Consider the following 12,516-nt stretch of genomic DNA (forward strand, 5'->3'; position numbering starts at 1 on the left):
CCCAGAGACAGCACCTGGCCCTCACTGGTGTCTCTGCAGGGTCGAGGCTGGCTTGGCATCAGCCCCACTCTCCTTGATCCAGTACCGTGGGTATAGAAGGGAGCTAGTTGGGCATGTAAACTGCAGGAAATGTGGGAGTGCTGGAACTTTCCACGAGGGTCTGGTCAGGGGTCATCGAGCTGACTGCCCCGAGGACATGTATGTGGGGGTGATGTCTGGAGATGCCAACAAAGGCTTGGAGGGAGGGACAGAGGAGGGCTGTATAGGCCGGGGGCTCTGAGGGGCACAGTCCAGCACCCGGGCCTGGGTGGCAGGGAGGGTGGTTCTGGGAGCCACACGAGGAGAAGAATCAGCTTTATTGGTTACTTATATATAGAAAAGTGGGGGCTCAGATCCCCAAGGAGGGGCTACAGCCCTGCCCAATCACTGCTGGTGGAAGGTGTGAGGTCTGAGTCAGTGGCCACGGTGGGGGACCCACAGGGTCACTGATGGTCTATAGTCCTGGGTCAGGAAGTGCAGAGGTCACAGGTCACCCAGGGTGGGCAGCACACAAAGCCAGGACGCTGCTGCACTGGCAGAGGGCAGGCATCGCCTCGTCTCTCTGGAAATGTCCCAAGATGGGGGCCAGCTCCTTGACCCCCAAGCCTGCTGCATGTCCACGGCAGCGATGACCCTTGCTGAAGGCTCACCAGTTCTATCTTCTGGGCCTGGCTACTCCATGCTCCAGGAGGAGGAGCAGCTGAGGACGGGGCAGGCCCTGTGTGGCCAGAGTGGCCTGAGCATGTGTGGCTTATTTGGATGCAGTCCAGCGGGGCCAGCCTGGGCTCCGGTGGTTTAGAGGAATCCCGTGGACAGGAGGATGGGCCTCAAGGGCAAGGCGCCTCCTGCGTCTAGGCAGCTGTGGCCAGGCATGATCCAGGGGCACCTGCAGAGAAGGGAGAGGGGAGGCATGGAGTCACCAAGGCCGGAGGAGCCTCCAGCTCTGTTCTGGTGACCCTGCCTCAGCATGGTGTCTGCTAACCAGCCCATAAATGTCGGGGCCACTCTGACTCCAGAGTCAGCCCAATTCTGACCTGGGAGAACTACAGTGTCCCCCCGTGGGACACTGTCAGGGTTTAAAACCCTGGCCCAGCACGCTCGGACAGGGCACCCCTGAGAGCAGGGGCTGGTGGGTGGACATGTGCCATGGGGACCTTGAGGTCTCCTCACTAGGCTGATGCTTGGGGAGACTCAAGACTGTCTTGGGGGCACACAGCAGGTGATTAATAAGTGGCCCGGTTGTCATGCGATGAGTGAGGCAGCAGGCTGGCATCCAGAGGATTCCACGGGGGACAGATTGAACAGCAATCTGGGGCCAGCAGCTGGGCAGAGAATCTATGCCAGGTGGGGCCAATAGTGATGGCAGGGGCAAGTGGAAGCCAGATACTCACAACAGGGCCACACAAAGGCCCTGCTCCCAGCATCTTGCTTCGTCCGCTTGGTCAATCTGGAAGGTTTCCTCCTACGTCCCTGACACACAGGTGTTTGCTGTCTGTCTATGGCACCCGCCTCACCTCTGTGGCAGGCCTGAGGACTGCTGGGTCCAGGGCCCCGTGGACCTGTGTTGTGTGACCCTGGCCAGGACACATGCCAGACCTGCCAGCCTTCTGCATCTGCCCTCGTGACAATCCGGGTTGCCTGCCTCTGAGCCCCCACAACCTCCCTATAGGAGGGGCTTGTTGAGTGTGTTACGAGGCTCACGTGACTTCCTTGTGGCTTCTGCTCCCAAGTGGGGTCACCGTGGGCGGGCACTGGGTCTCTCTGAACAAGGACAGTGGGCTGAGTGTGGTGTAGGGGGGCACATGCCCAGGGGCACCCACCCTGCAAGGCCTGGGCAAGGACAGATGCAGTCACAGGTGGTCTGCACAAAAGACCCTGAGTTTCCCACGCTGAGTCAGCAGCCCCGTGGGGTCAGCGGGTGGGTTCGTGAAGGAACAGACCCTTGACGGCCCTGCCAGCTCACCTGAGCCCCTACTGCCGGGGTGCCATGTCCATGGTGGGCTTCTGGACACCAAAGGCAGTAATGAAGATGTTGACCACGACGATGATGAAGACCAGACCAGTGGCCAGGTTGTTGAGGAAGTCCAGCTTGGCATGCTTGGCAGGGTTGTTGAGGTCATACCTAACTGTGAGAGGGAGCAGGCACTGCTCAGGGCTGGGAGATATCATGGGGCCCTCTTCTGCCCCCCCCCCCCCCCCAGAGAGAGATATGCCTGCTTTAAAACACTGCCAAAAATGGGGCCTGGCCCAGGCAGTCTGCTATCTCTGGCCTGACTGCTGCAGCCCCGCTTGCTCTGTGAGGAGAAACTCAGAGGGGCCTGGCGCCTCATCACAAAGTGGAAGGTGGGAGGCCCGAGGCCCAGGCTTGCATTCTAAGGCACAAGGTACTGCACACACACAGGCAAGCACCATTCTGAGCACTGGCACGTGATAAGCCATTCCCACACGTACCCAAGGCTGTCCTTACGCCCACTTTCTAGGCAAGGAAACAGGCCCACAAGGTCACGTAGCCTGCCTGAGGTCATGCAGCCAGGTGGAGGGGAGCCCAAACACGTGCTGCTTCTATACCTGACCCTCACCTGGGGGGCAGGACCATCACCTGGTCCCTATAGCCCACCTAAGGACTAGTGGGTACATAGTAGGCACCCAATACACGTCAACTCTTTGTATGGTTATGATGTTTTCCTGTGTCCTCAGCTTGGGTGAGTGGAAGGATAGAGACATGAGGGGCCCTCTGGGGGCCACAGTGGGAGCTGTTAATCCATTTTGGACCATCTGGCCTAGCGAGGTGGGCTGGGGCTCCTGTGCAGCTCGTGAGGGCTTGCAAAATGTGTGACCCATCCCAGAATGTGTGCAGGCAGAATCAGCTGGCTGTAGGGTAGGGGAACCCCAGGGCCCTCCCGCTGCTGCAGCCCCCTGCCCAGGCACGCACCAAGGAAGATGAGCAGCACGCCCACAGCAATCTGCAGCGCGAGGGAGATGGAGATGAGGACCACCAGGGGGATGAAGAAGGCGAAGCCAGGGCCCTGCTCAATGACAGCCTTCAGCTGGGAGGCGTTGGCCATCAGCAGTGCGATGTCCAGCATGCTCTCAGCTGCGCTCTTCTTGTTGGCATAATGGTTCATGTTGATGGGCTGGTTCCTGCCCCAGCGGCTAGGCTGCAGGGAGTGGGGTGGTCAGGCCAGGCTCTGCAGCAGGGGACTGTGGGCCCGGGCCCACCCTGGTGTCCCCTACTTTGAGCCTGGTCTCCTTCCTAGGTACTGGCAAGAAGGTGGGAGTAGATCGGGTCAGCAGATGAGGCTTGAAAGGGATGTGCTGATTAACAGAACAATAGGCCCAGAGAAGAGACTGTACAGCCCTGCAAGACCCACCCTAGGAATCAAGTCCTGGAAGAGAAAGGAAACAAAACACAACCTCAGCGCACACTCTGGTTTTAGACGGGAAAATGCTGCCAACCATCTGCCTGCCATGGGTGGGGCCGTCTGGCAGCCTCCCCTGCGTGCCCCTGCCTGCCCTTCCCTTCAGGAGGTGACTGGTGCCAGGGAGGTGACGTGACAGCAGCTGGATCCCAGATTTCCACACACTTGCCCACATGTGAAATAAGACTTCCTGGGATGGCTGATCCACCCAGGCCATCTCCCAGCTGTGCGGGCACACAGCAGGTGCTCAAGAGATGCCTCAGTATTCTAATCTACAGCTAAACTTAGCCTCTTCCTTACTTTTTTATTAAAAACAATTTTAAACCACTTTACTGAGTGAGATGTGACTGACACACAAAAAGCTGTACATAATAGACATGAACAACCTGAGGAGTGTGGAGCTAAGTGTGCACCGTTACACCATCACCACACCCAGGCCACCACACATCTACGCCTCCAGAGTCTCCTCCTGATCCGTCATTACGTGATAATGACGTGATAAGCACGAGGTCACCCTTAGAGTGCCCTACTGGTCATGACGCTCTAGAGCTTATCCTGCCTTCCTGTTTGTGTTGATAAACTGCGAACACAAGCTCGGCTACTTCCTCCCTCACTTCTGCCTGAGAACATCCCCAGTCCTCAAGGCCAGTCCCTGTCACTCCCGAGCACCCTCTGTGCCTCAAGGCCCCACCCAGAGCCGACTGTCTCTGCAGGCTAGGTTCTCTGCAGGGGCAGGAGCAGGGAGGGGAGTTAGGCAGAAGGCTGGCCTCAGAAACTGGAGTCCAGGCCACCTCTCCCGAGAGAGACTGGAGTTTGCCTCTCGGGATGGCTGTTTCACTTGAAGGCAACTCAAAGCCACCTGGCATCCTCTTGGTAGCCAGCCCATCCGCCCTCTTCAAGCTGCCCCTGGCCAGGCCCCTCCCCATCCTCCCAGAACTAACCTGTACCCCTCAGCCCTGGCCACTTGTCCACAGGCCTTCCTGAGCCTAGGCCTCCTGGGGCCATTTGGGAGAGCTTATTTCTAGACTCATGAAAGATGCAGGGATGGGAGGTGGGGGTTCTGGGGAGGGCAAACTTCTACTTTCTGCAGTTGGAGAAAGCATGGAGATTATAGAACTATACAATGGAAATTACAGAATCACAGAAATACAGAAGTTTTACAGAAGTAAAACTACTTTTACATTATATCTTCTATTTTAAATTGGAGTATAACTGCTTTACAATGTTGTGTTAGCTTCTGCTGTTCAACAAAGTGAACAGCTGTGTGTATACATACATTCCCTCCCTCTTGAACCTTCCTCCCAACCTCCCCACCCACCCCTCTAGGTCATCACTACATTATATCTTTTAAAGTTTAAATCTCATCTAGAATAACAGGCTCAGGAGGGCGAGCATGGGACTCCCGTGTCCTGTGTTCCCTCACTGTCCGTTGTTCTTAAGCAGCAAATCCTCTTGGTTTAAAATTCTAGACCAAGAGCTCGCTGGGAAAGCCTTTGTCCAACCCAGTGCCCTGGCCCTGCTCTCCAGGAAATTCCATGTGCAGCCTCTTTCTTTCTTTAAGTGGGGTCTCTCCTTTGACTCTCCATGCCAGGCCTACAACTGCACTCACAGCTGGGTGGGCCACCCCCCTCGCCCAAGAATACCCAGGGCACACCACTCCTCCCCAGGGTCTGTGCCCTGCCTCAAAAGCACCCACGCTGTCTCCCAGCTCTGCTCTTGCAAAGTGGCCCAGCTGCCCATGCTCCATCATGTATGTGCTCCACTGGGTGCAGGCATCCTGGAGGCCCTGGCCTGCTGGCCATGTGCCCCTAAGTTTCATAAACCAGAAACACCAAAATGTCTTCCTTGAGGCCACCCCAGTGCTCATCCCAATCCCCAATCCCAGAGAAAAAGCCAGGCGCAGGTCTTCCAAGGAGCTTCCACCTTCTGGGGGGCAGGGGAGCTATACACACACAAATGCACACATTCATGAGCACATACACACATACACGCCATACACCCGCATCTATACACACATACACAGAAGCACAATGCATATACGCGTGTAAGCATACACTAACATGTATACATGGTACACATGCACACACACACGTGGATACATGTACACATACGTGTACATACATACATACAATATACATGTGTGTGTTCATTAACAAACACACACACAGCTAACTGTGGAGGCTTCTGGGCAGGAGGGAGAATTCCTCTTTTACTTTGAACTCTCTTGAGCTGTATAAATATTTCACGCCTATGCAACCACACACACATTCAAATACACAATGCCAGCAGCAGCAGCAGTGCCCCCAGCACAGGGAGCCTGTGCCCCCCTGTCCTCCACCTTGGGGGCCCAGGGCAAAACCCGTCACCCTTCAGTTGGGTGCTTTCCTCCAGGGAGTCCTTGTCTTCACGGGGAAGTAAACTGAGGGGGTAAATTGAGTCTGTACGGGAAGGAAACTTGTCCAAAGTCAATAGGAAGTGAGGGCTGCACTGGGATTTGAACCCAGGTGCCAGGGCTCAGAAGCTTTGAAAGCTGACACCACAGTCTCCTCCGGCCCTGCAGAGCAGGGCTGAGGTCAGGGTCACTTGTGAGGCTGAGTGCTTGGAAGTCCCCAGCCCCCTCTGCAGTTGAGCGCCCTAGGTGTGCAACAGGGCCATGGAGCAAACATCCCAGGAGGTTCTGGGGGATCTGGTCACTGTCTCAGGGCCCCTGGTAGCAAGCAAGGGCCTCAGCCCATATGTCCCTTCTGACCAGGATATTTCCTGCCCACAGAGCCATCTGCTTCCTATTCAACCCATGCAGTGATAAGGAGCACTGGCCAGAGGCTGCAGGCCACACGGCTGGTGGGGAGGGGGCTCTGGTCAAGCCCTAGCTGACTACAGGCTTGCAGTGTAGCCTCGACAACATGTTCCCTTCACCGGGCTTCAGTTTTCCCATCTGTACACCCCAGGCCACAGTCTGGGAAGTTCTACCACCCACCAAGTAGACTAACAGGGAGAAAGAGCACTGTTCTCCCATTCTACAGAGTGGAAGACTAAGGGTCAAGGGGGCTTACTCAGGGCCACCGTGAGGGAGAGGCAGATCAGAATTTGAACCCAGCTTGTCCACCTTGAAGCTAAGGGCCACCCAGGACATGGCACAGCCTCATGTCCACACTGGGGAGGAGGTCAGGAAGCTTTATGTGTAGGGCCTTGGGTTGGGGGTGGATTTCAGGGTTGATTCATTTCCCTCGTGCCTGACCTTGGTACCCCAGGCCTTCTGGGGAGGGGCTTTGAGCTGTGGGGAGAGCTCTGGGCCCGAGAGGTGACCACTGTTCAGGTGAATCCCAGGGAAGGCACTATCCTGAGGAGGTCACCCAAGTTGGGGGGAAGTCAGAGCCCATCTTGCACAGGTGTGGAGCTTCACCTCCCCACCCAGCTGCCAGGAGCCATGCTTGGGACCCTCCCACTGAGACCTCTGCCAATGACTTGGGCAGTGCAGGGATCAAACACCCAGTTTAATGTGTCCCTGGGGCCAAAAGGAATTCACTGAAACCCAGCGGCATCTCAGAAGCTGAGTAAGCTCAGGGCTGCCATTTGTTTTTCTTTTCTCTAAAAGCCAGGAAGAAGCCTGTAGAGAAGGAGCTGGTTTTGGCAGGGATGCCCACAAGGCTGGCTCCTTGAGCCTACTTTCTGTGGACAATGTGCGTCATCCCAGTCATTTGTACACAGGCAGCTCGCAGGGACCCAGGCCACCCGGCCCAGGGTCACACTGCACTGAGCAACCTCAGCTTGGACAGGGAGGCAAATTGGAACAGAAGCGAGATTCAAAACAGGTCTGAGGTACTCAGAGTACCCAGTTTCAACACAGCGCATCCTCCAGTTCACCCTGGGCTTGGAGAGGCTGCCCATGGCCTCCAGTTGGGCCCACGAGGTCTGGCTCATCCTCAGCCTCTTGCCGGTAAACCCTCTGCTTCCTTGGGAGATGAGGGCAGGCCAGGGCCATGGCCGACTGAATCTCTGCAGGACCTCAAGGTTTGGGTTATGGACTTCCTCCAATCCTGCCTGCCCACAATTCTGCCACTGACTCCAAATCCCAGGTACAAGCATGGAACAAGATGCCTATGTGGGAATTCCCACCCCCCTTCCCAGAGCCCAGTTTCACATCTAAAGAATGAACGACCAAGGCCCTCATAGACCCAAAATTTATGAGGCTCATCAGCTGCTCTGGGAAGAGGTGGGATGTGGATGTGAGCCTTCCCTTTATCATCTCCACATCCTGCCACACCACAGACCAGCAGAGTGACTGGTCTGTGCTCAGTTTCCTCAGCTATAAAATGGGCAGGCGGGCACATGATGGGGAGTGAATGAAGCGCTCAGAAGCCTAGTGGCTGGTTAGAGCACAGCTGGGGCAGGGCAGGACTGATTGATCCTCTTCCTCGCCACCCAGCCTCATGGCTTTGAAAGGCTGCCTCCCAAATGAACTGTAACAACTTGTAATTAAGTCTATTGTGAAAGTCCCTAACAAGGAAGAGCGAGGACTAGCCCCGGAAACTGCATGAGCTGAGTGAAGCCCAGCTCCAGATGCTGGCCATTGCAGCCACTCCTGCATAGGGCCCCTCCCCTTGGGCTCAGTGGGCAACAGTGGATGTGGGGGTTCTGGAGTCCTCACTTCTGGGCTGGGACCTGAGAACCGACCAGGTAGGATCTGCTGAGGCCCAGTAGGATCTGTCTGATCCATCGGTGTGGGGCATAAGCTGCTACTGTGCCCACTGCCTGGGCTCAGCGTGAAGGCACCCACCCCAGGTCACACTAGCTCACTCTTGCACTGTCCCCACACCATCTGTGCCCAGTCAGCCTTGGAAGGTCTCTTGCTCCATGTCTGAGTTCCTGGCGGGAAGTTTCCCAGGGTAGGGGTGGGAGGTCCTCGCAGCAGCTGAGCGGGGTTGGGCAGTCCTGCTTCCTGTGGGCTCACCACTGACCAGAAGTAACTGTGCGGCCACGTCAGAGTTGCCTTTTGGAACATGGCCAAGACCCCGCCAGCCTCAGGATCTGCCAGGAGAGCAGAAATGAGAAAAAGAGCAAACGTGGAACTTCCCTGGTGATCCCGTGATTAAGACTCCACAATTCCAAGGCAGGGGGCACAGGCTCAATCCCTGATCGGGGAACTGAAATTCCACATACCAGCTCAGCAAGGCCAAAAAAAGAGTTTAAGAGAAAAAGAGCAAACCTCTCCCAGCAGCGGAGGCTATGCAAGCAATCCTCCCTCCCAGGACTTGGTTTCCAAGCCCAAATGTTGCCCTGTGAGCCTCACTGCACCCTGTTCTGCCAGAGCCCTGCTGTGTCCTCGGCTGGCTATAGCCCCAGAGTCTGCAGTGTCCAAGGCAGCTGCCCCCTCAGATAAACCCTGGGCATGGCCACATTTATTTTCACAATATAACTAACGCTTCTTATTTCTTCTGCTGCCATCCAAAAGTGAGTTAATTGACTAAAGACACCAACTCACTCCAGCAGGGGCCCTAAGCTGACTGGCCTTGCATGGAGGCCACAGGGGTAGGCAGCACGTGGAGGGGGACATCTGTGGAGTGGACATCTGTGGAGTTCCCTCACTGCCCTGGCCTGACAGATCATCTGCCCTTGGATTATACATACAACTCTCCTCTGAGCCCAGTCACCCTGGGAGGTGAGTGATTCTTCACCACTCTACAGAAGAGGAAATTGAGGTTCACAGAGAGAGTCCGTACTTGCCCAAGGCCATGCAGCAGGGCATCTTGAGACCGATGGGGCTCTGGGCTTGGGCTCCCAGTCAGTCCTCCCGCAGCTAGGGGCACATTGAGGACATCGAGGTGACTCAGCCCACACATCCTGCTGTCTGGGGGCTCTTGCTCAAGTGGGGACATTTATGAAGATCCTGGGATTTTCCCCTCCTCCCAGCAAGCCTTTCTACCCCTCCTCAAGCAGGACCTTGGGACTCAGATTCAGGCAGGGGCCACTGGGAGGGAATGCTGTGGAAGAGCCAGGTGAGGTGCAGGGGGAGGGCCGTGCCTATGATGGGGTAAGGGGAGAGCGGATTGTGCCTGGGAGAAGGTGCTGCCCTTCCTAAACCCTGCCGGGATGTCATCTTTGAAAGAGGATCTAGTTTGGCAGGCAGGAATGTTAATACTATGCGTCCAGTTCACCCCAGCACTTCACACACATTAGCCCATTTAGTCCTCACCACAAGCCTCTGAGGGCTTCCCTGGTGGCTCAGACAGTAAAGGATCTGCCTGCAGTGCAAGAGATGTGGGTTCACTCCTTGGGTTGGGAAGATCCCCTGGAGAAGGGAATGGTCACCCACTCCAGTATTCTTGCCTGGAGAATCCCATGGACAGAGGAGCCTGGCGGGCTACAGTCCAAGGGTTCGCAAAGAGTCAGACACAACTGAGTGACTAACACTTTTACTTTCTTTCATAACCCTCTGTTGGAGGTGCTGCTCTCACCCCATTTCACAAATAAGACACTGAGACACAGAGTGATGTGCCTAAGAGCACAGTGAGGCAGGTCCTGAGGGTGGGAAGCAGAAGGCAGAGGCTGGAGAGAGAGCAGTGTTGGGTGGGACTGGACCCCAGGCTGGATGAGCAGAGCAGCCATCAGTCCTGACATTCTCTCCCAGAGCCTCCCTGCCTGTGACTGGAGCCCCCTGGAATAATGTGTCCACTCTCACATGAGCGTCCAGAGCCTCCACGGCCCCTCTGCAGCTGGCAAGGTCTGACCTCCTATACTCAGCCCCGATGTACTTGGTGGTCCAGCCCCTGGGCCCTTCTGTCACTGTTCTTCCTCCTGGGATGCCCTTCCACACATACTCACACCCCAGGGCTCAGTGCCAAGGTCCCCACTGGTCAGGAAGTCTTCCCACCCGCCTGTGTGTCCAGCACTCTGGCCATGGCTTCTCCGTTAGGACTGGTCTCGGCTCTCAGATAGAGTGGAACAGGGCTGTAGCACCCGCAACTGGTCTCAAAGCCAATGGCGGTGACCCCTGAGCACAGGGATCCCTGCCTGCTGAGGGACTGCTCCCCAGGCCAGGGCCTTGCTTGCCCCACATGTTTGCCCTCCACCCCCTAAATATGGCCTCTTACTACAGCATCACCTAGGACTGGTCACCCACATCTGAGCAGGGTCAGTCTCGGCCTTAGTCTGGTGTACATGGCTGAGAGGCCACTGTCCCTGCCCCCATCCCCAGGGGTCAGAAACTAAAAGAAAGTCCAATGTCAACAAGTTACCAAAGGGTGGTGCTCAGGTCTGCGCCACAAACAGAGGCCCTGGGGAAGTGCGTCCTGGGCAAGGCCGGTTACAAACCGCTACTGTGGCCCTGCTCCAACAGTGGGACAGGACCCCAGGGTGCCAGGGTACTGGATCTAAATGGGACCACTGCCAGGGCCTGCCCCCATGCTCACAGCGCTCCAAGGCCAGCAGGGCCGGCTGAAGCGCAAGAACCCGCGGGTGGAGAGAGGGGAGGAGGCCACAGCGGCCCCAGGTTCCCCATCAGGGCATGCACAAGACTGTGCGGTCGCTGTGGACACCGTAAGTGACGTAACTGTCTGCCCGCTGCTGGCCTGGAGCCCAGAGGCCGGGATCCGTTCGGTGCCTAGTCCCAGCGGGCAGCGAACCGGAGCAGAGGCAGAGCTGGAGCGCTGTGTGAGAGCCAAGAAGGCAGGGGCCGCGGAAAGCGGAGTGAAGGTGGCGCCCAGGCCCCACGGCTGCGCAGCTCCGTGTGGGCGCTACCTGCCCCGGGCCACGTACGGCAGCCTGCCAACCGCCCGCGCCCCAGCCCAACTTTCCAGAGTGGCTTGAGCCCCGGATCATCCCTGGGCTCCCCGCGACCACGCTGGCAAGGGGGCGGGACGCAGGGGGCATGGCGACCACCCCGACCCTCACTGCGGACGCGGCGCGCAGCGGGTCGGCGCCCGTAGGTGCCTGGGAGTCTTGGGAGCAGGGCTCAGAGAGGGCGGGCGTCGGACAAGGTTGCACAGCGGCACGGATGGAGGGGGTGCTTACCGAGGCGCCCGGGGATCCGGGCGAGCTCGGGCGCAGGTCGCCGTTGAGCTCGTACTCTTCGGGGCGCGAGTCCATGGTGAGGCACTGGGTCAGCTTTGCTCCGGGTCTCAGCGTGGCCCGCGCCCCAGCCGCGCACACAGACCCGGCTGCGGGTCCGCCCACGGCCCGCCTTCCTCCCGCCCGGCGCACGCAGCCGCACTCAGACTCCGCCCCCAATCCCCTGGCGGAGGCTGCGGGGCGGGGCTTAGGCCACCCCGGGCCTGCCCCGCGTGGACCTCTATGGCAGGGGGAACCAGCGCTGAATTTCACTTCTGTTAGGTCCCCGATCTCTAGTGTTCGTGGTAACGCACGTCGCCTTCTGCGTTCCTGTCGTGGACACTTTTAATCCATAAAACGAGGGCAAGAACCGGCCTTTCCCAGGCCGCTTCGCTAACCGCCATGAAGGCTAGCGGGTACTGCCGCGGGTGTGGTTTTGTGTTTCCCCGGATGACACTCACCCGCGGGGCCCCAGTGCAGCTCTCGCCAACACATCGCTCGCCCCGCACACGAAACCTGCGAGTCGCCTGGGTCTCACACCCTCTGAACTTTGGCCTTCTCTAGGAAAAGGGGACATGAAGGCCTCCCACCCACTCAGGAGGGACCAGACAGCAGGTCACCGCAGCTTGGGCCCTCTTTGTGCCTGCCGCCCTTCATGGAGCAGCCTCTGTGTCTTCAGGCAGGGCCCCTTGTTTGGGGTGGCACCTTGTCTGTGCCAGTGCCAGCCACTAGGGGTGGCAAAAGCATGTTGGTTCCTCCAGCCCTTGACTCTTTCAGCACTTGTTTCCCGGGACGCAGGCCTCTCCCAGAAGCCAGGCGGGTGCAGAGGCCAAACATTATCTCCCCAGCCTGGTAGGCGAAGGTCTGGGTCTCTGTGTTCTGCCCTGACCCTGACCTGGCTCCCAGGACCAACAGCTTTTTACTCCTCCCAGTTGCGCTGCCCACCTCCACCCCCATTCCCGCCCCACCTTCTGCCTTCTCTCATAGTGTCTGCTAAATTCTGTTAGCACAA

The 12,516-nt window shown here is 57.7% G+C and overlaps 1 protein-coding gene across 3 annotated transcripts; it reads right to left on the bottom strand.

Moving 5' to 3' along the window:
- Nucleotides 1–337: 337 nt before the first annotated feature.
- On the bottom strand, nucleotides 338–11,640 carry NINJ1 (ninjurin 1). 3 transcript variants are annotated; one of them, XM_027550326.1, is made up of 4 exons: nucleotides 11,469–11,640; nucleotides 2,972–3,197; nucleotides 2,003–2,161; nucleotides 338–925 (listed from the first exon to the last, which is right to left on the bottom strand). In XM_027550326.1, the coding sequence occupies exons 1-4, from the start codon at nucleotides 11,541–11,543 to the stop codon at nucleotides 891–893; spliced, it is 495 nt and encodes a 164-aa protein (XP_027406127.1). In that variant the 5' UTR covers nucleotides 11,544–11,640; the 3' UTR covers nucleotides 338–890. The 3 variants fall into 3 exon arrangements, with proteins under 3 accessions (XP_027406127.1, XP_027406128.1, XP_027406129.1); XM_027550327.1 differs by having other exon boundaries at nucleotides 2,003–2,165; nucleotides 11,469–11,636; XM_027550328.1 differs by having other exon boundaries at nucleotides 2,972–3,425; nucleotides 11,469–11,620.
- Between the last annotated feature and the right edge of the window lie 876 nt (nucleotides 11,641–12,516).

Source organism: Bos indicus x Bos taurus, chromosome 8 (genome assembly GCF_003369695.1).
Source record: "Bos indicus x Bos taurus breed Angus x Brahman F1 hybrid chromosome 8, Bos_hybrid_MaternalHap_v2.0, whole genome shotgun sequence".
NCBI lineage: Eukaryota > Metazoa > Chordata > Mammalia > Artiodactyla > Bovidae > Bos > Bos indicus x Bos taurus.

What these genes read in the sequence shown, in the direction of transcription:
- NINJ1 (XM_027550326.1), bottom strand. Translation starts at nt 11,543, where the DNA reads ATGGACTCGCGCCCCGAAGAGTACGAGCTCAACGGCGACCTGCGCCCG. An exon ending in CGTGCTGCTCATCTTCCTTG is followed by an intron (nt 2,162 to 2,971) that starts GTGCGTGCCTGG and finishes TCTCACAGTTAG; the next exon opens with GTATGACCTCAACAACCCTG. An exon ending in CCCCGGCAGTAGGGGCTCAG is followed by an intron (nt 926 to 2,002) that starts GTGAGCTGGCAG and finishes CCTTCTCTGCAG; the next exon opens with GTGCCCCTGGATCATGCCTG.